The sequence below is a fragment of the Scleropages formosus genome, chromosome 6, assembly GCF_900964775.1.
Source record: "Scleropages formosus chromosome 6, fSclFor1.1, whole genome shotgun sequence".
NCBI lineage: Eukaryota > Metazoa > Chordata > Actinopteri > Osteoglossiformes > Osteoglossidae > Scleropages > Scleropages formosus.
Window position 1 is genome coordinate 5,974,990 of NC_041811.1, and position 25,162 is coordinate 6,000,151.

The following is a 25,162-nucleotide window of genomic DNA, read 5'->3' on the forward strand; positions in this document are numbered from 1 at the left end:
CATTGATGCATTCATTTTAGGAGTATCATCGAAATCATTTCCTGCTTATACAGCTGTAAAGTCAGAACAGGTTAATGGACCCTGCATCTCCAGGACTCATTGCTTGTAGAAGTCCAGTCTTGGATGCCTCAGGCTGCTCTGATTAAACCACAAACAACCTGAGCCATGTGGGTATCAAACCCCAGGCCCCATTCTGTCTCTCTCTTGATCAATAGTAAAACCTGAGGATTCCCTGGTGCTCAAGCCCCACCCTGTGATACAAGTTTGTTAGCACATGGCCCCCTCTAGACAGACATGTTCTGGTGAAATGCACCATAACCCTAACCAGTAGAGCTCTGGCCCTGTTTTGGTTACCAGCTCTGACCCTTAACTAATGTCCTCCTTGCTCTCTTTAATCTACTCAGAGTTAATCCATGCAAACAGGTGACTGCAATGGTGATTCACCAAAGTAACAGTTTTACTTCACTGGCCTAACATGGTCTCCAAGGTGTGGTGCTCTATTTATATTATTTGTTTGCTCAGCAAATGTTTATTTTGAATGTGGAAGTGTGTTTTTCCCTCTTTCCTAAAGTGCACTCTAACTTCAGGGCCTTGTACCCCTACCTTGGGTTCTTCCCTCTGGATTCTGTCAATGAGTTTCCTCTCTCAGTGGAGCTGTGCTTTCCACTTGAAGATAGTGTGCATGTGTGTTTTCAGCATGACGTTATCCGTCACACGTGTCACGTGTTTCCGCCTTGTGCCGCCCTACCCCTCGACTTAGCAATTCTCCCACTTATCACCAGACTAGGGTCTGACCCAGTTTAATGAATAACATGGGAGTGCAGCCTAGGCTTTGTCGAACTGCTCCCAACTTCTCACAGGCCTGGCGTGTTCCTGTGTTACAGAGCAGTGTTAACACGTCACAGCGCTGCATTGTGTTCCAAAGGGCACCTGTGCAGATATGCAAAACAAGGCATGTTGTCATTAATATTAATTTCTTTCCATAAGCAAAGACTGTCGTTTATTGCAACCTGCTTTTATTTATGGTTTGATACCGTTCTTGGAGAGGTTCAGTCTACCGTCTCCTGGTTGTTATTCATGGTTGTTTCATTAAACGTGGCTTATTATCTGTAATATTCTTCATGTTATGTCTCTTCAAAGTGACATACAGTATGAGGTTTCTACTCTACGATACTGATTTACCCATTTATACAGCAAGGTAGTTTTTACTGTAGCATTCTTGGTAAGCACATTGATCAACCCAAAGGGTGCGCGGAGATGTCCGCCATAAAAAGGGTATTTTTGGTACATCCACCCTAACCCTAGAGGGTATACAGGGTACGTGTACTATAAATAGGGTACGTTAGATTCATCCACCCTAACCCTAAAGGGTACACAGGGGTTTCACCCCCAGGCTCCCACTTGGATAGCTGCACTCCCCCGTATGTACATTCCTGTGGTTCTAATGCTCCCAGGAAGCTTTGCATACGCAGGGCATATTTGACGGCTGCCTTTGCATGTAGACCTTAATGCGGATAACGGGGCCATCCCTGTGAAAGAAGGGGTTGAATGAGCAGATCCTGGTCGTCCATCTCCCCCCTTGGTGTGTGCAGCTGTCAAGCCTCATTAGAGCAGGACTCTAGCACTGCTTGGAGGTTTTTAAGACGGCTCAGTCAGCCGGGGTCTATGCAGTGTGGTTGTCTGTCCAAGCAGAGCTGTTAGGAAATAGGTCATTTGTCCCATCTGTACTGTGTGTGTGTGTGTGTGTGTGTGTGTGTGTGTGTGTGTATCAAACAAACCGCAGTGCTGTTTGTTTAAAATAGGGAAGAGGAAAGTGTGTGTGTGCATGCGCACATGCAAAGAATGGAACAGTCCAGAACTCATCCCTTGTTCTTTTCATGACCCTGTCCCACCCTATGGCTCTCTCCCCCCCGCCCCGGCATCCTGGCATGGGTAGCATGCTTGACACTGGCACAGATGTCATGCCCGCTTGGTTTGCAACAAAACGGGACAGCAGAGAGGAGGAGCAGGAGGAGCCTGGGTATGAGATGAAGAACAAAGGAAAGATTGAGGGGAAAGAGGTTTTAAAAACAGACGGGTCATTGTTTTAATACGAAAGACTCACACACACACACACACACACACACACACACATACACACACTTTCTCCCTCGCAAAGCCAGTTCAGTTTACTGTGCTTTATCTGTGACATTTATGTCTGGAAATCATGAGGGAGAACAAAACAAAATGTTCAGAATGCTGCAGCCAATGAGATCAACTGTTCACACAAAGGCTCTGAAAACTATAACTCGAAATGGAGTGAATATTAGTAGCAGCAGGTGACACGGTGGTAAGTGGTATCACCTGGAAATTGGTGTACCCAGTTTCAAATTCCACATCCGGATGTGGCACCCTTGATCAAATTACTTACCGTGAATCAATACAGTTAAAAGTACCCTGCTGTATGAAAGGGTAAATAATAAGTAGTTCAACATTGTTGTCAGTTTGGAGAAAAGTAGCTCATGGGTAAATCACTGTAACTAGCTTATTGTACAAACCTAACCTTGTAACTGATTTTAGGGAAAATCAGTAGACAGATTGATATATTTGCATTTATTCATTTAGCTGATGCTTTTTCCAAAGCAGCTTACAATGTTTTACTTAGAATTATTTACCCATTTATACAGCTGGGTAATTTTACTGGAGTAATTTAGGGTAAGTACCTTGCTCAAGGGTACTGCAGCCACAGGTGAAAATTGAGCCTGTGACCTTTGGGTCCGAAGGTGTTAGCTTTCATCACTACGCTACCGGCTGCCCTCATATACCCGCATACATAAATAATAGGGACAGCTGGTAGCGTAGTGGTTAGAACTACTGCCTTTGCATCCAAAGGTTGCAGGTTTGATCCCCACCTCTGGCTGCAGTACCCTTGAGCAAGGTACTTACCCTAAATTGCTCCAGTGAATTTACCCAGCTGTATAAATGGGTAAATAATTGTAACCTTAACATTGTAAGTTGCTTTGGAGAAAAGTGTCAGCTAAATGAATAAATGTAATAGTAATAACAGTTCCAGTGTGGGTAATGAAATGTGTTGTGTGTTGAGGTACAGCTGCTAAGGGATCCTCTGTGGTTGACACTACTGGGCACTGAGCCTGCATTGTACACAACTTCTGCAGGCATTCAGAAATTCTAGTGGATACATTTTTGCCCTGAAGCATTCTGGATATTTTTTTTTTTTAAATTTACATTTAAAATGGATTAATAAAAAGCACTATCACATTCTGCACTTTTCCCCAGATAAGTCTCTAAGAAGAACTGTGAGAACTGTAAGGTGGAGGTGTGGCTATGGATGGACGGATGGATGGATATACAGTAAGATACACTGGCTGATGCTGTGAGTGACCCATGGGAGACTGGACTGAACTGGGTGGGGGAGGACTGGCCCTGTCTGAACTGCAGTTTTTTGGCTCTATTTAAGAGAATCGAGGGTGGGAAGGGTGAGAAACCTTGATGATGTCTTGGGAGTTTGTGGGAGTCAATGCTGGAACCTCAGACAAGGGTGTGGAGTACGGAGGGGTTGGGTGGGGAGGGATGGGTAACAGGGACCACCTCAATGGGGCACCCCCAATGTGGAAAGTCCCATCTGCCAATGGCGTGTGTTCTTGTACTTCTTAGTCTTGGAATCGAGCTCAGGTGGCGCACATGGGTTATCTGAAATCCAACACTTTGTGCTGGCCATGTTCCAGTTCTTCTCCACTCCTATCCAGAAAGTTCCAGACACACGGGTGATGATGTCACAGCTGGGCTTCATGTGCTGGTGATTTTCCTACCTGATACTGTGGGCATAACAGTGCAGTGCATGACCTGCAGTCAGGTAGTCAACAGTGGTCATCCTTCCAAGGGGAGTGGGCGGGGCTGTTGGGCTGGGTAACTGCAGAAGGAAGGGGGTATCGTCAGACTGGCATCATACCACCGAGAAATGATGGCTCTGTACAACACTATAACTTGCAGGGAGTCAAAGGTCATACCCTCACTCTCCTGCTTTCCTTGCTTGCCTGCTCTGTTCACTCTCCCACTGTCGGCACCGATGACTCAGCACACAGATTCACTTTTTCCAGTTGAGAGCAGAAAACAAAAACAGTGGGAGGATTGAGAGAGTGGATGGTGCCGCCCTCCCATCCAGCCCCCCAGCTGGACCCTGGGACTCGCTCCAGGACAATGCTCCAGGGATTGTCCCATCGCCCTGCTCTGAGTTCCAAACTGCATTGTGGACTTCATGGAAAGAATACATTATCAGGCTGTACTGCAGAGACTGTCTTTGCGTGTGTGCGTGCGTGCATGCATGCATGCATGCATGCGTGTCTGTGTTGACCCTTCCTATTTCCCTGGAAATTCTCAGTCCCATACTGCTACCATCAGACCTGGGTACCAGGTGGCGCAGTGGTTAGGACCAATATTTGCAGTCAGACTCGGGTTCAAATGACCCGTTTGGTGTACTACTCTTGAGAAAGTTACTTACCCTGAATTGATACAGTTAAAATTACCTAGCTGTATAAATGGTTAAAACTGTATATTTGGTGTAGAAAGCTAACATTGTCAGTCACTTTGGAGAAAAGTGTCCCCTAAACAAAAAAAAGTGAAAATATTAATGTTTAAAAATTGTTCAAGAAGGGAACTTTTCTGCAGGATGTTTAACTGAGAGATCTGCAGGACTTCCATGTTTCTGCTGGGTGGTCACCCTCACACACTTGGACTGATACATATTCCATCTTATGTACATTATGGAATACGCATGCTGCGCACCTGCATCTCTCGCTGGGTTGTGTTTAACGTGGCAGGACATTTGTGGAAACTGACAAGCCTGCATTGCTCACATTCCTCTGGATGGAGAGAATTGGGGAGATAGAGACAGAGAGAGGGAGAATCAGGAGGAAAGAAAGAGAGAGAGGTTTGGGTTTCACAGGGAGGGACAGAGAATGAGAGAAATGGGTGTGGAGCGCAGCTTCAAGTCTTCTGCTCCTTTGGGTTTGGACCCAAACACCTAATTCTTCAGAAACACCCATATTCCTGGTGTTTGGAATAGTTTCCAGATATGTGTCTGACTCTATAGGTCCACTGGTATTCAGCAGAACACCTTCAAGGCTAGGTTTGGACCCCACAATTTCCAATTGCCCTTTGCTCACTACGGGTCCCATACCAGGGGGAGATGAAGGTTCGAGAAGTGATTCTGGTTTGCACAACCATCCCTTATCAGTGTCGGTAACAGGGATTGACATATTTATACAATTATTTCTAAATTTTTCTGATTCTTTTCTCCTAAGCAATATAGTTACTGAAATTATTTACCCATTTATAACAGCTGGATAATTTTTACTATAACTACATTGATTAGCAGTACTGTAGGAGGAACTGGGATTCAAACCAGGGTCTTTTTAGTCTAAAAGTAGAGCTCTAACCACTGCGCCACCTGCTGCCCAAGTACACAGGGCAGCTTGCTCTTTCCTAGTCTTGGGTGGACATGACCCTGGTCTCTTTCCCCACTGTGCTGCAGTGTGCTGTGGGCGGTAATTTCACAATACTTGCCACGCTCTGCCTATCCTGCCAAGCCTACGCATCTCCTTCTGCTCATGACTTCATTAACTTCATAATGAGCACATCTTAGCATGTCACTCTCACACATTCTCCCCATCTCCTTCCCACCGTGCGTGTGTGCATAACGTGGTTCTGTTGAGCGGAGCGGATCTGCAGAAGATCAGCACCTCTGTGTCGTTTTGGACTGCAGACCACCATTTGGTTGTTAGACTGAGTCCCAGCAAGTGGCCCTGCTGCTGTGCTTTTAAGTGATTTGATCTAAACTGTTTTCATACCTCATCCAGCTACGTTAATAATAAGCTGCAAATTATCGACACTTGGGGTGTGGTAGGTGATTGAATTAAGGTTTTTTGCTGAATGAACATGTGTGTCATGACATATGAATAAAAATGTGTACAGTAACATACACACGGTGCGTGACTCTGGGTTTTGGTTCACGGTACCTCCACCATTGATGCCTGAGCAACCACAGAGCATCTTAGTAACAACAAGTCCATATTCACTCATACTGTGGCTGTCGTGCTGGCATAACTATAACACACACCCACACACACACATACGTACACACACAACAGTGACACTACTGAGTCACGGTTTGCGATGGGAGGGGACTCACGTCAGCGAGGACATGTTTGGATTTGTGGGGGTGTGTGGCAGACTGTCAGATCTAGCGTGGGTCCTTGATGCAGCTGCTTAGTGTGGTTTGAGTGGATGTGTTAGGATGTCTGTAGATGAAGTGGGTCTAGCTGATTTACCAATAGTCTGATTGCCTGATTGAAAGCTTTCTGTGTCTCAGAAATGGCCTTCTTTGAAAAGTTCCTGTGTGAGTAAAGCAAAACTCAGAGGGACCACTTTGGTCTGCTTACCACAGTGTGTGTGTCTCTGAGCAGAGGACAAGAGCGGTGTAAGACAAGAGGGGTTGTCAAAGGGTAGCTGTGTCGAAAGAGGCGAGATTGGAGGTGACTGGAGGCGTGTCATTGAGTCAACGCAGGTGTATGTTTGGTAACCCTGGGTGCTGTTCAGAACAGGGAAGAACAGTTGGACACTCCCTGGTGGGCGGAGTCACTTCTCCAGCCAAAGGCTGTCTTTGTCACCTATATGTAAAGCCTGTGGAAGAACAGGTTTGAGGATACAGCTTTGTTCTCTGGGGACCTGCCAGTAGAAGCTATTGCAGATAAATACACACATCCACACCATAATTGCACACACGGTAGGAGCCCAAGTAAACCTTCCTGTGATCTAACTAGAGCCTAGGTCCCCATCTTGTCCATCATGGTCATATGTGCTGTCACTGGCATCAAGAGGGTTGCTCTCTGCAGCGTGGATTCTGGTTGGTGGAGGCTGAACTACAGCAAATAGCGTCTGCATGTCCGAGCATCACAGGGCCTCTGTGTGACCAGCTGGTCCAAGGCCCCCGCCAGGTGGAGAAAGCAATGAACAAGGTGCATCACCAGGTGTGGGTGCCTTCTGTTCAGTCTGGGTCAGTCCTCTCATCATGAGTGTTTTTGAACCCCCCCTGCCCGGAGGAGCAGACTCTTGATGATTGCTGCAAAAGCACCATACAGATGAGTCCACATCCATCTGCCAAATGAAACATCTGTGATGCGTCTGTGCCTCCCAAAAGTACTTGTGTGCCACTCTCTTCGCCATCATGGCTTTGGTAAATCAGCAAAACATCCAAATTCTGCTCACCATGCGGTACCAGGGGCTGTCCTCTGTTGGATCAGGAATTGCACATGCATCAACACTGTTGGTTTGGAACCAATGGCTGCGTCCCCCTTTGAAGGACTCAATGTCTTCCTTTCTTTATTATATTTAGGCTTAACTTGATACCGTCAAGGAAGTGCAATCAAGATATTGTGGGTTCAGATTCAATGAGCAAAGCACTATACGAAGCTACTTATCTTGATTCACCCACTAGTACTGCAATATAATTTTTACTGTACCAGTTTAGGGTAAGTACCTTGATCTAAGGTACTGTAGCAGGAGTTGGATGCAAATTCTAGTCCTTCAGTTGTGAGATAATGGTGCTAACCACTAGGTCACCTGCTGCCCCTATGCTGCTTTCTACCCACTTATGGCTGAAGCTGGTAAGGTCTTTCTTTCTTCCTTCTTGAAGTTGAGAGGAAATTCAGTGATAGCTTATATTTGTCTGGGGGACCATTTGTTAAACAGAGGTTGGCTAAAAGATCCTTCCTTTTATCAAAGATGAGGGCTGTTAGCACAGTGACAAGACTGGTACAAGTGAGTTGCCCAGGACCAAGTCTAGTTTATGAAGCTCTATAAACAAATCAGGCAAGATGAAAGATGGGTCAAAGCTGGCGTGACACGGAAGGAGGTGTGGTACCCAGAGGCTAATTACTCGCAGCTCTTTGTTCCTTAAATATTCCTGCCAGATATATGCTGCTTTCTTCTTTTGGGACAGCTTTTAATTGCTGTGTGACTTGCAATCTATAACGATTTATCAAATCAATCTATCTGGTACGATTGTAGTGTTTGTACAAGTCCTACTGCTGATGGTTCCTACATTCAATTTGGATCTTGGCCTCACAGGCAGTGCTCTAAGTTTTTTCTAGTAGTTTGTGTTACTCCCATGTGGTGCCCAGAGTACTCTGTGCTGACGTTTTCTAATCCACATCAGCACTCATTCTCAGGATTTCCCCACAAGCAAGCATTCGAGCTCTACTGTGGTCAGTTACGGACACTTTCCAATCCCTCTTGACGTTTGCTGGTTGATTGCGATGCTGAAGGTTCCTTCAGTGAACCAACTCTCCATTCCAGCGGCGCTTTGTCACGCACCGATACTCATCGGCAGCCTTATCTCTTCCAACTCCATCCTGGCATCTCGGAATGTTAAGAGTGGAACCAGACACCCCCCACTCTCTCCACCTCCTCTTTTATGAACACAAATGGAACCTTTCAACGAATTCCCAGACTCCAAAATAGAGGCTAGTCAAGTTTCTTCTGATCTGGATTAAAGAGGGGATTTATGCATTAAAGAGGAGGGAAAATAAAACGGGGGCTTGAAATAAGATTCGACTTGCTTATGCTTACTCTCCTGTTTGCTTCATTTTTTTTTTTTGGTAACTTTATCAGGGTGTCTTGAGCCAACATGGTCCTCCACTATCCTCAAAGGTCCACCCAGGTCTAGAACAATCTGCGTGAGAGCAGGAGAGAGGGAGACTTTAGCTGACAGTTTAGCCGTTTGGTTCCTGTGTTGGATTACAAGTTTTTCTTAAGGACTGCCGGAAAGATGAAATGAGATTGGGTGAGATGGCAGGTTCCCAGGCATTTACTAGGCATTGCGAGATTTGCTCATAAATGAATGCTGTTTCCTCCTTGTAGGGTTGGCCCATGGATTTTTGCATTTCATGGCTAGGAATAAAGCAGCAGTGAGACTACTTTACTTTCTCCTCTGCGATCTAGGAATAGAACAACCCATTGTAGTTGTTTTGTTGCTCTGTGGTTAGTTCCTAGTCTTGGACTTGACCGAAGCCATAAAACATTTTTGGTTTTCTAATTTGATCATCCTGATCTGACTTATATTGTCCTAAAAAAGAGAATTTTGCTATTGGGCATACTGATAATGCTTCTGAAAACAAAAAAGGAATATTCTCCTCCATAAATTAAGAAAGTTTTCTGCCAAAGAAGCAGGACTGATGTAACAGCTTGTTCTGGCTTTGAACCTTGAGCTCCTTGTAATCCACCTGGGCTCCTTCAGAAAGTGTGCTCTATTGCTCTGGGGAGCAGGTATCCCAGCTTCTCCAAAAGCAACACTGAGACAAATCGTACATTAGATCTGCCTACCTGGGGGATGTGGTCCCTGGGAAGTGCTCTTGGGGAGCACAGCTATTGAGTGAGCACTCTAACTTGGCTCACCTGGAAGGAGATAGCCTTGTGGACAGGTTTCTTTTTTGTTTTGTGTGATGGGAGGTATTTGTCTGTCCCACTCATTGAACTGCTGTGACCATCACTGTGTGCCCTCAGCATGGAGGTATGTTCGTTAGAAATAGTCAAAGATTTTACAGCTTCGAGATGCAACCACCTCTGGTGCAGGAAGCAGCATTAAACTTTGGCACACCACATTGACATGATCGGGCATGGCCAGGCATCCCTAAAACCGGAGACTCTGTCCTTTAATTAGGAAGGAATCTGCCTTGGAGGCCCTAAAAAAGGACGAGTGCACATACATACACACAGAAAAATCAGTTTGTCACTGTGTCACACTGCACCACCATTCTGTCAACTTATTCGAGGTCGGTATGATTAGAGGCATGGCGGTTTGTGGGCAGGGCTAGAAGGAAGCTAAATCACAGGGTTGCCTCTTCCTTCCTCTTCTTGAAACGGTTCTTTGGGAACGTGTGCCCTACGCCAACCCCCCACCAACACATTTACCTTAGCCATGTGGCAATCGATAGGACGGACTCACATTGTGCATCATGGGAAAATAGAAGGGCGAAAGACATCCTGTAGAACTGGGTGATGGTTCATTGTGCTCCTGTTTGTACTTGTACTAATGGGCCATTATAGACCCATTGGCTGTGAAGGGGTTCACAGACATGCAAAAGCAAGTACACACATGCATACACAGTAAAGAGGAAAGGAATAAAGTTCAACAATGAATGATAGAAAAAAACAGTGGTTTGGAAATCGGGATCTGGTGGTCAAACCTGTGCTCAATTTCATTTACCATTCCCCGATACCACTTCCTCGCTATGTCAAGCACATGGGGAAACAAACAAAACTGGTCATAAACTGCAGCCTAAATCCCCCTATCGCAGCACGTTTGAGTGTTACTCAGGCCACCCTGTGTCTTATTTCCCAGATTGCAGTAAATGGGACTATCAAGAGATTAAATTTGTAATGGTTCATAGCAGCAGTAAAATATCATTAAAGGCTTTATTTTGAGGTTCTTTAAGTGTGCATTGATTTAGGTGGTGATTTGTGGTGTGCATTGATTTAGGCTTTATAACTGCAACTGCCAGTGGAGGATTGAAGTAGAAGGCAGTACTCTAACTGAAATGCTTTGATTTAAATATTTTATTTCACAAGTATTATATTTTTGTTTCTTCTTCTTTGTACTTTAATGGTTAGATTTTTTTTTTTTTTTTTTAAACTTGGGTGCCCTTGTTTGATACAGAACTTCTATGATTTTACAGATACTGTAATATTAATGGAACATTGAAATGGTATGTAGAGTTTTCCTCCAGATTTTTTTTCTTAAAGTTTATTCTTTTGGCACTAAAATGTTTTATAATTTAGCATTTTAATGCAAGGTTCAAATGTAGTGTACTGAACTGAATGTCTGTTTCATATTGAAGAGCTAAAATGTATGGTTTTGTTTAATATATTCTTATTTTTGCTAATAATTAAAGGGACATGGGTTTAACGCATATAGTGCTAGTGTCACGCACGCAACCTCGTGCCGAACAACCACACCTGCAGCAAGGCAGGCTATTAATGACCGCTCCGACGCACCGGTTCACAGAACCTCATTTGAGCCACCGCAGCCTCAGTGACTACTCGACACAAGCTTGTCTCCTTGTTTCCCTTATTCCCTTTTGCTGTGCCTTCCCTGTATACCCATAATCTGTTTCTGTGAATTTCAATCCTTGGCTTTGTTTCCTGGACCCCATCTCTGGTTTTCCCCGTTGGTATGACGTTTGCAAATCGGTGACAACCTGCCTGTTTTGGACTACACTTCCGCCTCTTCCTTGTTGGCTTAGATGAAATAAAGCACCAGCAACTGGGTCTGAGGCCTCTGTTTCTTGTGGATGCCACGATAGCTAGATATGTCTCAAGTCCAGATCCTGAAAGCCTTCTTCAGGCACCCCACTGTGCAAAGAAATCATGTAGTCAGTTATGTTTGCTCTATCAATAAATTTGCATGGAAGTGATCCTTAAATGGGAAGCCCTGAAAGTGGCTTTCTGTAGCACTATATCCGAACTGTCATGTCACCAGGATGATGTGTGCTTTTGCTCCGTTTTGTTGATGTTCCCAATATTAGCTTTTGTTAGTATTTGGCTCAAAGGTGTGAACTGTCATCAGTGAGTACTCTGAAAGGAATGTGAGCAATGCTACTGAACGTCCAGTTGTGACTTTTCCAGCTCACCTGTCCACTAACACCTCCCTATTTGTTTGCAGTACTCTAGTGTGTCCACCGTGTACTCCATGTGGGCAGGCAGGCGGTCGACTTCGTAGGAGATCACCGCACTGCTGCCCCGAGACCTGTCGCAGCATGCGTGTGCTTGTCTTATGTGTTCCATCCTACAGCTGCATCTGCATTCCTCAGCTTGTGGCTGTGATGCGTAGATATAGAAGTACCGGTTTAATCCCTTCACTTGACAGCAAATCAGGCAATATTTCATGGATGTGAAACATAAGAAGATTAATCTCACCCCTACTTAAAACGTGCATGAAAGATGTGATGTGGACATCGCTGTCTGCCTGTCAGTTAAGAAGTAAGGTTTCATAATCTGTGAAAAGTTTTGTTACAAGGTCAGAACACCAGCGTTTATATGGAAAATGTGAAAAATCAGGGTTGGAAGTAACATTTATTGCATTGTAAATGTAAAACATGCTTTCTGATAACAGCAGGTATTTGAAAGGCCAAGCAGTGGTTGGATGATGATCTGATCATGTTGCTGGAAGGTATCAGGGGCCCGTGAGGGGGGTTGTTCAGAGTCCTATGTGCATTCCTTACCCTGTGGGGTGAAACTAGGTATAGGGGTGAATTAGAGGTCATATTGGCATCTGAAGGTGGTACCAGCATGCACTTGGGTGAAGGTAGGTATACAGGTAAAATGATTAGAAGTGAGAGATGGGGGTAGAAGTGGGATTTATCTCTGCAGTCAACAGGTTTCATAGGCATCTGTCAACCTCCAATTAACTTCCATGATTACAAAGGACTCTCTTCCGCATGCACATTGCTCAGGTCAGATGAAGAATTGAGTAAGTTGTGAAGCTACACCTCAAAACCTCTGAACCTCCCCTCCAATCTCAGACTCAGCTGAGTTGAAGATTTTGCATGTTTTTTCGTGGGCATTTTCATGAGAAATATCTCAACAGGCCTAGCAAAATATATTTACCCTTAACAGGCCCCCTAAGTGATTTTTCCATTAGCTTCAACATTAATCAGCTAAGGAACCCTGCTACTGTTTATACACCATGTGAGCATATAGGATGGTGGGAGGAGGGTCAGAGTTAAGAGGTCGACAAAGGTTTAGTTCTCGTGAATGCATGTATCTGTGTGCATGTAAGGAGTTTGTGTGTCTGCTCTGGTAATTAACTCCACACATACGTTCCCCTGCCCTTGCTTCCTGACTCAGGAGCCATCGGCAGTGAAGCGTGGCTCATTGCATTAACCGGATGCCTGTTGGGTGTCCAACAGGAGGGCACCGGAAGGAGCCTTTACTGCCTGAGAACATGGTCATGGGGGAGGGTTTGTTCTGGGTAGGTGTTCCAGAAGCTTCCTAAATTTACCTTTTGTCAGGGATGCTGTGCCACACGTCCCGCATGTCTCCTGTCGCAAGGCCATATCCACAGTTCTGTAGGACCTGCTCAGGGCATAAAGAAAAGTGCTGGTGATAAAAAATGCATGTCTCTCTACGTTGAGTTGGACAGGTTGTGGGAACGCTTCTCTCTTCATGCAGTTGCTCTGCCTCTTATCTTTCAAACATGCAGAGGACCTTTTTGAATTATACATCAGATCCATGCTGGGGGGTTTTCAAGAGGTGATGAGCATTCACTTCTTTTATTTCCACACCTGGCTAAAACACACATTTTGTTCAGTAGTCTCAGTGCTACAGTTGCACCTGGGATTCAAACCAATGGCCATGCGGTGCTGCACTTAGGCCAGCAAGGTGCAAGTCAGTGCTCAAACAGTGCTGTGGACCAAAAACACTGCCTTGGGTGCTTTGGACGAGATACAGCTAACAGCTGTGAGAGTGTGTTTCACTGATGTATGAATGAGTGACCCATTGGAAGTAGTGTATTTAGCAGCGTAAGTCACCTTGGTGAATAAGGTGTGTGAGCTAGTAACACTACATAGTATCCATTGTAAGTTGCTTTGGAGAAAAGCGTCTGCTAAGTGAATAAATATAAATGTAAAATGTAAATAAATGTAAATGTTTATGTTGCTGTCGGTTCTGCAGGGACAGGAAGGAAGATGATGGACCTGTCCCTATGCCACACTAACCTGGCCATGGTCCTGCTGGGAGTTGGGGGAGGGATATGTGATATCCAAGTCTAGCTGCAGATGATTTTCCGGCAACACCAGCGATTTGCCTCTGCTTGAAGGTGCTGTGTGTGGTTCCATGCACAGTGGATTTAAATTGTTGTTGCTTGTGAGAATGCAGACTGAGAGCATCTACAGAATGTACAGCTGCCCAGGTTCTTTTTGACAGCTGAAAATAAAACTGGTTTGTATCAGAATTTAATGAAACTGGTATTGGGACAGTAGGTGGCATCATGGTTCGAGCTCCTACCTTGCACTCAAACCAACTGGGGTTCAGATTCACTTCTTGCTGTAGCACTCTTCAGCAGGACACTTACCCTGAATCAATATAGTAAAAATTACCCAGCTGACTTGTAAATCATATCTAAGTAGCTTAACGTTGTAAGTTGCTGTGGAAGTGAATGCCATTTAAATAGTAATGATGATAAATTATTATATGAGGTGTAACTTGTAAAGAGTGATTGTACTATAGCCTGCCAGAACCAGGCTGAGGGAGTACAGCTCTTACCCAGCCAATGTGGTTCTTTAGTGGTGTGCGTGCGTGCGTGTGTGCGTGCGCGCATGCTATCTGTGTAAGGTCATGTTGACTGCTCTGAGCTCAACATCCTGACCATAAGTATTGGGAAACATGGGTGGTTGGGGGTGCAAACACAGGTAAAGAATGTGAAACACGGCTGAAGTTCAAGAGTAGGTAAGGACGAAATTGGGGGAAAGCATAGACAGAACATTGGACCAATATGCTGGCTTCTTGTAATATGAACATTTGAGATGAATTTTCTCATTACCTATTTAATTTAAAATATTTTCTTCAGTTTTTCCAAATTTTCTGTTGCAGATGACAGCCTCTGTTTACCCTCCAAGTTGATAGATGGCAATGAAGAGAAACAAGACAGGATTGTGGGGCTGATCTGATTCAGCTCACTTCCACAAGCTCACATCTGCTGTCGGTTAATATAAAAAAAAAAAAAAAAGGGCAATCACAAGAACAAAAAATATTTTTGGTTTGTTTTAAATACATCTGGGACAGCCGGTAGCATAGTGATTAGAGCTACTGCCTTTGGATCCCAAGGTTGCAGGTTTGATCCCAACCTCTCGCTGTAGTATCCTTGAGCAAGGTACTTACCTTCAGTTGCTCTAGTAAAATTACCCAGCTATATAAATGGGTAAATAATTGTAACCTTAATACTCTAAGTCATTTTGGAGAAAAGTGTCAGCTAAATGAATAATGTAAATCTGAGATTTTTCAAAACCTAATCTGCGAATAAATTGAAATATATAGTACCTCTGTTATTTGTATGAAAACTGAGGAGCAATTGTGGTGCTAGGGAGTGACTGGGAAGGACAGTGTTGTGTCCCTTTCTACATGATTCTGGATCAGAGGTTCATTGGTTCAAGTCCCAGAACTGAACTGGGGGCACGAGGATCAGCAGGGAATGTCTAGCCTTGAGGGTCAGTTTCCTCATCTCCATATGAACCAGATGCTGGATCAGGAAGTCCTGGATGGTCTGTTTTACCTTGAGATAATTTTCCTGTGCTGATTGGATGCAGGTGTGTTTGTGTGTGTGTGTGCGTGTGTGCGCGCGCGCACAGCCCTGCTCCGACAGTGAGTGTATTCGCTGTCTGTTTAGACCAGGCTCTCAAGTGTCTTGTAATTGACTGCCAGAGAGATGTCTCCGGGGCAGAGGTCACTACACTGAGGATGTCATCACATTCACCGTTTGTTGCCACAGCAACTGATTAGACCTTTGAATTGATGGATTCATTTCCGTGGCAGGTGTGATGGGTGACTTTTTTTTGTTTGTTTTTTCTTCCTGCGGTATAGCTTGAATGTGTCTTCTGTCTCTGATTCCAAAATTCAGGCAAGTGCCATAGTGGTAAGAGCTGCTTCCAAGCCTGGGCAGTGAGTACAGTAGTGGGATTTTAGTGTAAGAACCCAGGTCAAAGGCTTGATCAAGGTTCTTAGCCTGGATTTATGCGTTAAAAATGACGCAGCTGTATGAAAGAGTAAATTACATTTACGTTACTTCATTTAGCTGACTCCACAGCAATTTACAGTGTTAGTCTACCTACAATTATTCATCCATTTATACAGCTGAGTAATGTTACTGGAGCAATTTTAGGGTAAGTACCTAGGCAGGTAGGCAGTAACTGTAACCAATATGCTATCAGCTGTCCCCAACTAGACTGCTCTAGCCTCTGTTACCAGCTGTCCCCAGTAAATAATAGTAAGTGGCTCAACATTACATGTAGATTAGCAGAAAAGTATGAGCTCATTAAACAAATAATAATAATAATAACAATAACTGCAGCATTGTGGTGACTTTCACATTGTGTGTTCAGTGCAGTAAAGGCTTTCAGTGAGGACCCTTGACTTGAACGTCTGATGGGAGGTCCTTTCAAAAGGGACTTGTTCCTAATAGGTCTGTATGGGTGAGCAGGGGCTGCTGGGTAATGTTGTAATTTCACCACAGTAACCTGTGGGACACTGTGCCACCTCATCGCTGGAGGTGGATAATTGAAGCCATTGGTCAATGTTGTCACAGGATTTTCAGTCCAAGCTTTGGTCCAGCTGCCAAGTGGTGTGTATCAGTCATTTACCTTCAATCGAATTCCCTCACTCCGTGTCACTGCGGAAATGAGGAGAAACTTTATTCCCCACTAAAGCACCCTCTCCACCATTTTCCTTTCATTTCCCCTTTGCTTTGAGGCTGGAATACAAACGAGGAGCAGATGGGCTCTGAGAAGTGCCTGCAGATGTGGCATCCAGTTGTGGTACAATGCTGAGACATCCCCTCCCCACGCGTAAAATGCTGGGAAAAAACCTTGCTAATATAATGCATGTCAATGAGATGTATTGTTCATGTGCACAGAATCGCAGTGTGAGGATTCCCCTCCCGCTTATCCCTTGTCTATCAAGGCCAAAAAAGTCTGATCGGTATGGTGTTTCCATAGCAACGCACTAACCAAGACCCATGCATATAAAGCCATGTGTTCAGAGTCCAAAGTGACAGTAACGTGATTATGCAGTCACACTAGTAAAGTTAAAAGGTAACAAAGTGGGTTTGGAACATGTGGTTTATTATTCTGGGACCATGAATGATGAGTCCTGCATGAACAGCCGTGACTCACTGACACGGAGCACCAACGCCGCATCACCATCTTAGTGGAGCATTCTTCTTTTAAGAGGGTGCAAATAAACAAATGGGAGGACGTTTTGTGCGTTGGCTGTGTCTGTGTTTGCATTTTCAGAGAACACATTCATGCTGTGTGTTTTGTGTTCGGCATTGTCTTTTCATGCCTTATGGTCATGTTTCCTGGTCAATGGATGTTAGCGGTCTGTCCTCCTCGCGCCACTGAGCTCAAAAACACAGAGGAGGGTTGGGATTTCACACACAAGCCTATTGGCTAATCCTGGACAGCAATCTGAGCGGGCCCGGTGGCAGATGGACCGCACTTGGTGCTTTAATCTTGCTCCAGTGTCAAACGTGCGCGCCTGTCTGCGCACATCGCACAGCGGGGGCCCCGTGTGATGTCTGACATCTGATTGGCGGGTGCGGATTACATATCGGATATGGCAGGCTTTAGGTTTTGTGTGGCGTGCGTGCATGCGTGCGTGCAGGGGTTCACCTGAGGTAGCATAGCTTACCTTCTTATTTTTATTTTTTTTTTTTTAATAAGGCCAAGGTTGCAGTTCTGGTTCCTCTACTTTTTTACACCGCTGTTTTGTCTACTGGGTAGAAAACCATGATCTTAAACAGAAACTGGAGACACTATGTTCCCTTTAGCTTGATGTAAAAATTAGATATCTCATTTACATATTTTTTTTTTCTTCTCACTCAAAATGACAAACAGAAAAGTTGTGTTAACAGGTGGTGTAGTGGTTAGAGCCCTCGCCTCGCAGTAAGCTGTTCTGTGGTTCAAATCCCTGCTCCTGCTGTCGTACCGTTGATCAAGGTTCTCACCCTGAACTTATGCAGGGAAAATTAGTGTGCTATATAAATGGGTAAAACATCGAAAGCATCTCAGTAGAAAATGAGTATAGAAAAGACTATAAATTTAATTAAATTAATTACAAATGTGAAATGTCTCATACATGAATGTGAAGTGTAGTTTAGGTAGTAATAATATGAAAGGGAAGTTCTGTGGTCCTCGATCCAGCCTTGTTCTGCTGAGTCACAGTGCTGACTTTTTTTTTTTTCTGTTTTTTTTGCTGCTGCTGTCAACAAGGCTGGACCACAGAGCATATACTTAAAGCAACTTGTGTACAGAGCAGAAATGGACACTTGGTGAATATTTAGGACTAGGACCGTGGAATGGGTTAGTTTTGCCATCTGCCTGACCTGCCCCATTCCTCACCTGTTCTGCAACGTTCACAGAGAAGATTGAGGCCACTGAGTTGAGTGTTTTTGACACTGGATCTGGAGGTTGTGGGAACAGGCTCTGAAGATACGAGGCACTGGATCTGACAATTTGGGACACTGGGTCTGAAGATTTAGGATGCTGGGTCTGAAGATTTGGTTAACTGGATCTGATAGTTTGGGACACTGGGTCTGATGGTTGTGCATTGACATCCCAGCAGGACCCTGCTGTTGCACCTGTGAAAAAACTACCAGAATCACCCCAGGTTTTAGAACAAAATTTGCACCAGAATGCACTCTTCGAACATAAGTGTGTATAAATGACCGCTATTGGAAATGTTCATGCAGGAGGTGGTAAATAATAGTAAACACATAAGCAGGACAAGAAAAAAGTGCAATGGTGACCCACTTTTGGATTCGTGCTCGTTGTCTTAACGGCTGGAAATAGAAAGTACCATCAGTTGTGTTGAGGTGCATTCGCAACATGACTCTTCACTTGACTTAGCGCTGCAGTAGGAAATAGGTTTGTGTTAGACAGCTCCACTTGGACCTTCACCTCGTACGCACTCAGAAGCTGTGTGGCGTCCTTCAAACGAATGTTTCTTGTCTCTCTCCCACAAGGTCTAATGTGCTGCTAATGCAAAACCAAAGCTCCTCATTTCTGCAGCAATACTCAGAGGTCCTCAGGCCATGTTTGAGGGATATAAATAGGCTCTTGAAGACAGTGATTGAACTGTCCTCCGTTGGTCCTTCATGGTGATACAATTGGGCATAAATGGGAATCAATGAGGGCTGGGTCCTGGAGGGGGGGATAGCAAGTGTTATCAAACCAAAGGCAACCAGAAGGATGCTGTCGCCCTGGGCGCCGTTACAGTTGCATAACAAATGGTTGGGCTCTCGCTGCCCTCCACAGCCAGCTTGGTCCCTTTCTTTAACTGTTTCTCCATAGCAACCTTGCACAATATTTCAAAAAGGAGGGAGATTGAGAAACATCCTCTCCTCAAAGAGTGACGTGGGAACTGGCCTTCTCAGAGATTAGTTGTAGCCAGGGGCATTGCTGGACTTTCACAGAGGTCTCAAGGACCCGGAACAGTCTTTCTGAATATAATGATTGCCAGGAGGGGCCTAGACTTGCAGTGATGTTTTTGAGGACACAGAAACTAACACAAACAATCGGAAAAGAATAGATGTCTACAATAGCTGAGGGTTATTTACTGGATTCATTACCCTCTGTTAGTAAAGCTGAGATGTTGCTGGGGAAATGAGTGCGGAGGTAGACAAAGGGGTGTATTTGGTTACACTGATAGAAAAAGGAGATGGATGGTCATAAAGTGAATGGATTGGGGAGAGGGGGTGGCTGCCACCCTTGACACTGAGATTTTAAAAAGTTTCAATGTCTGCAGTCCTTCATGTCTGCATGAACACAGCCATGAGTCCATTAAGTACACAACAGATCTTCTATTCCTGTTTACTGTGAAAAGTCAAGCAGGATGGTGTGCTCATGACTCCATGGCGACAGAGTTTGTCATTATTGCGCCCTAACAGGAAGTCAGAAAAAAGGAAGTGGCACATGGTCAACAGGTGGCGTAGTGCTTAATTACTGCCTTGTAATCAAAGGTCTTGGGTTCATATCCCACCTCCTATTGTAGTACCCTTAATCAAGGACCTTACCCAGAACTAAAACAGTAAAAATGACCCTGCTGTATAAATGGGTACATCAAGTTGCTTAACACTAAGATTCTTTGTAGAAAAGTGACAAGTAAATGAATTAATAAAAATATTGAATCTGTTGTTTTAAGTTGTGATATTACATTGGTGTTAATCGGTGATTATGACTGGTTGAGATTGCCAATGCAGTAGGATGTTGTTTTCCCATGTTGCCTTTTTCTCAGCATAATTAAGTTTCTGTACATGGTTAAGTGAGTTTATTATGTTCTGTAATTTTCTTAAATTTTTCCATGAGTCTTCACTCCATCTTTCCTCTGCTGCTCTTGTACTGAATATCTGATCTGAACTGATAACCAGGGGCAGAAGTGGTGTTGTCAGGAATCACCTGTATGGGGTTAAGGACATTAGCATGGTGTCATTGTCATTTGCATCCTTGTCAAGATTGTACATATTGGAAGTAAAAATAACAGTCTGATGAACAAAATGAAACTGTACTGAGTTATTTGCCCATTGTATGAAAAATGTTTTGCAAAATAGTACAAATTGCAGGAGCCTGTTATGCAAGGAGTGGAGTGGATGTAGTCACTATCTGATGACAAGCAGGTGGATTTCTAATGTTCTTTCTGAACGATGTAAATGTGACTGTGCCCAATGATCGCCACCGCTCTTTGGACAGCAGTGGCTTCCTGACCGGTATCTCTTTTCTCATCCTGCAGGGAAGAGGTGCAGGAGAACTGCGTTCGCTGGAAGAAGAAGTTCTCCTTTGTCTGCAAGATGAGTGCCAGCTCCACAACAGGGGTGCTGGACCCCTGCATCTGCCGTGTGTCCATCCGCAAGGTGAGGAAGCCCTTGACCATAAACCTTTCCTCATGATTCCCATTGAGATGGGAGTTTCAGTATAGGAATGAGGGACCTGAGAACTTATCCTCTACCCAATGCAGATTTAACCCAATGGGGTCTTCATCCAATGTGTGCTCTGCCCGCTCTACGGGGGCTCTATCTAATGAGTGGCTTAACCCAACAAATGGCTTTTCATACAGACATTGTAAATGAGGCAGGAAGCAGAAGTTTTGTTCAGACTTCTTTTCCTTCCTTCTTTGCACATCTGTGATCAAGTAGGTGCATGTAGCGAGGTCTTTCTCAACTCATTATAACTTTGCTCCCTAATGTGAGTCCAGACCACATTTGAGAACAAACACATAGTCGTAAAATTTTCCCGAGATCCAGACTTACATATTTCCTCTTTCCGTCATAGGAACTCAAAGGTGGAAAGACTTTCTCAAAGGTAAGAGAGTGACTATATTGATGTGTCTGTCGCCTTTTTTCCTTCATCCTTTCATTCAGCTTGCTCTTCCACATCCGGCTCCCCATCTCCTCACACATTTATAACAGGCAGAATATGCCCTGCATCAGGTTTTGATGCAACATTTAACAGAGCAGGATAACATTTATCATGCAATTTATCACATGATAATGTATTAATATGCATGGGGAAGCTCCTTGCATAATATAGATATTATCTTGTAGTTCATGATCCCTGAATGAATTCCCCATCCTGCTGTAGTACCTTGATCAAGGTACTTACCTTGAATTAATACAGTAAAAATTACCCAGCTCTATAATTGGGTTAATTAGTGCAGGCAGATTACCTTACAACTTCAGGTGGTTTCCCTTAATGAATTACTCTCTAATACTGTTTGTCTACCTGTGCTAGTTCAATTCTTTCATACATGGGTACACACCATATATTTACACACTCATGAACAATATATGGGTGGGTGCCGTGGCGCAGTGGGTTGGACCACAGTCCTGCTCTCCGGTGGGTCTGGGGTTTGAGTCCCGCTTGGGGTGCCTTGTGGCGGACTGGCATCCTGTCCTGGGTGTGTCCCCTCCCCCTCTGGCCTTGCGCCCTGAGTTGCCGGGTTAGGCTCCGGTTCCCCGCAACCCCGTATGGGACAAGCGGTTCAGAAAATCTGTGTGTGTGTGAACAATATATACATACATTTGATACTCAATGTTTAATTAGTCATAAGTAATCAGTAATGTACCCTTTCATGCAAAAAACTGAAGAGTACACAGAAAGAAATCAATGAAAACAATGCAAATCGAATCACACTCGCCAAACAAGTCAACACAGTGTCTCGGAGTGGCTGAACTGTGCAATTTGACATGGGTCGATTCTGGCTTAGTCTGTGTGTGGTTTGTATGTTCTCCATGTGTTCTTGTGGGTTTCCTCCAAATGAGAACAGCAAAACCAAACCTGCCATCAAACACTGTAATAAGAGCAGAGACAGAGGACAGACACACACTGGCTCCCTGCAAATAGTAGTGCCTGCAGTGTTTTGGTGATGCTGCCTTATGATCTCCTTCCTACATATTCTTACTAGTCCTTTCTTTGTCTGCCCTTTATCCTGCTGAGCTTCAGGTTTGAATCTTCCTAAGGTCCTTAGACTCCCTTCATTATTCAAGAAAATGGAAGAGCTCATTGTACCTCTGCAGGTAGCACCACCTAGTAGACACACACACACACACACATACACACACACACACTGGCTGAAACCGCTTGTCCCAAGCAGGGTCGCGGTGAACCGGAGCCTAACCCAGCAACACAGGGCGTAAAGCTGGAGAGGGAGAGGATACACCCAGGATGGGATGCCAGTTCGTTGCAGGCCACTCCAAGCGGAACTCGAACCCCAGACCCACCGGACAGCAGGACCCGGCCAAACCTGCCACACCACCTCCCCCTCCCACCTAGTAGACTGGATATATTTTTGGACACTGAACAAGGTTACAGTGAGCAAAGTTAAGGGGCTGCTGGTCATGTAGTGGTTAGAACTGCTGCTTTTGAATCTAAAAGTCACAGGTTCGAATCCCACCTCTAGCTGTCTTACCCTTGAGCAATGTATTTACCCTAAATTGCTTCAGTAAAATTACCCAGCTGTATGAATAGGTAAATAATTGTAGGTATCTTAACACTGCAAGTGGCTTTGGAGAAAAGAGTCAGTTAAATGAATAAAGGTAATATATTGGTACTAGAACTTTAGTAGGATCCAGGTGTCCGAGAGAAATTTAGCAACTGCACTGAATGGGATTAATTTAAAAGGACAAAGGATGCACCTGTTCCTCTTTGAACATTTACTGTTGTTGAGACAATGCTGCAATGAGCAGGACACCTACAGTTTCTCTGAACGGAAGCTCCACAGGCTTTGTTGTGTTTTTCAGAGGGAAAGGGGAAGGATGTTATCGACTGGTCTGCACGTCTCTGCTTTTCTTGCTTCCTCCTCTTTAGGTGGTCTCCTGCGTTCGGGAGGAAGGGGGGAGGCCCCAAATATTCTGTTAACTCAGCAGGTTGTGTTAAGGTCACCCAGCCCAGCAAGGTGACAGCAGTTTCCACCCCCCGTTTCTATTGGCTTCACATCCCTGCCCATCACCAGCATATTGTACATGGTCACCAGACAGAAGAAAGCCTTGTTCAGGTGTCACACATCTGTCTAGGGGAGATGACCTCCAGAAGCTCATATTGCTAAAAATTTACTAATTTATTCAGAAGCAATTTTGTAGAGCTTGTTTTTAATGGTTTTCAGAGGTTCAAAAGGATTTCCTCTCTTAGGAACACAATAGCAATAGGAACTCTCCTACTGCTCAGTGACTATAGATATACACCCTTAAAAACTTTGAGTTTTGGTAGTCTTGATAATGAAGAACCATTTGACTGGTACTTGGTGAGTTCCAGGATGTGGCACTTGTCTTTCTGCACCATTTCTCTCCTGCTGTCCATTATTGGACATCTCCTGTTGGTTCCTGTGTGGTTTTTCTGAATCATAGATCTTCATAACTTCAGAGACGGCTCTTTCCATAGAAGTCTAAAATAACCCATTTGTAGCTGTACAGAGGAGTGTTTTTAATAGCTTTGGAAAGGAGAAGCTACCAATCGGAGGTATTTTTGGGTGTGTAATGGCAACGTGTTTGAGGCCTGAAAAAGACTGTAGGACAGAATAAACATGTCCCACCTTCTACGATCATGTGTTTGTCAGTTGCTGGAGGCGGGTTAGGGCAGTGTTCAGAAGAAATTACGCTCCGAGTGCTGATACAACTCCTTTCTACTGTTAAGACAAACCTTTGCTGTTGCTTTCAATTTCCGCTGATCACTTGGGCTACCCTGAACTACAGCAAAATTTCCTTCAAACACATTTCCATTACTTGTATGTACAGAAGCTCTTAGACTTATTAACTTCTCAACCTATGAGCACAGTTACGCTATAAAGTCTGTAACTGCAAAATCAGTTTTACCACTAAGTCACAATCAGCAAAAGCTTAATATACTTGATTTATGTATAGGCTAGGTTCTATAAAATTATGATGAAGCTATAATACATTTTAGAAATTAATACTTTTTACTGTAATAGTTTTAATTTTGATATACATTGCAATCACCTTTTAAATGACTGAAAGTATAAAAAAAAAAAAAGGAAACTGAAAATTTTGTACTTTCAAAAACTTAACTCTAACACAAAGAGCCAATGTACTCTTTTTTTTTTTTTTTTTTTTTTTTTTTTTACAGCAGCCACATCAGTAATGCAATTTATTCTTCTGTTACTCTTTATTCTGAATACAGACTCACTAATTCATTCACCCATGCATTATCTATAACTACTTTGCTGATGCAGGGTTGCAGTTGCCCAGAACCTATCCTGGATGCATTTTATTTGTGTAAAACTAGATAATTTACCAGATAAATTGTATTTAATACTCTGCATTGCAATTTGCATCCTTTCTAAGCTTCGGATCCAGTCTGCATGTCTTACCCAAGAGTTTGGTAACATGACTCAAAGGGTCATGGGATGACATTGAAACAGTGTAACACTTCTTACTATAAGTGATTGTAAAATGATCAGTGAGGGGCAGCTTAGTCAGAGTTGTCACCATTATGTATGTACAACTTCTATGGATTCCCTTCTGGACATACATGTTGAGGAAGTATTCTCCAGGCTAAAGCCACCATTCCAGCCCACTGCTGTGCTGTAGCGACATTAACAATGAATGTGACGCCTTTTCAGTCCTGCCGAGCGATGCCCTGGGACTGTCCTTGCAAGCCCATTAGTGAGCATCACGTTGCTGCAGGGCCTTCAGCACTGTGTTTCCTCGGAAACAGAGATGGAGGGCTTGGGTGGGGGTTGGGGTGTGGCGTCCACTTAGTAAGCAAGTGCATGCTTCACGGATGGGCGCCTGCCAGCTTCACACAGGGATGGTTATGTAACGGCACGTGCTGGGAAGTTAACCCTCTCCAAACCTCCTCCTCACGGCTGCTCTTGTGCAGACAGTCACCAG

The 25,162-nt window shown here is 44.2% G+C and overlaps 1 protein-coding gene across 1 annotated transcript in view; it reads left to right on the plus strand.

Moving 5' to 3' along the window:
• eeig1b (estrogen-induced osteoclastogenesis regulator 1b) overlaps window positions 1-25,162 on the plus strand; it is a 33,027-nt gene that overhangs the window by 1,564 nt on the left and 6,301 nt on the right. Inside the window, exons 3-4 of the mRNA XM_029253110.1 lie at window positions 20,551-20,671; window positions 21,090-21,119. Of these exons, the coding sequence (XP_029108943.1) occupies window positions 20,551-20,671; window positions 21,090-21,119 (151 nt within the window). The remainder of the gene's footprint in view (window positions 1-20,550; window positions 20,672-21,089; window positions 21,120-25,162) is intronic.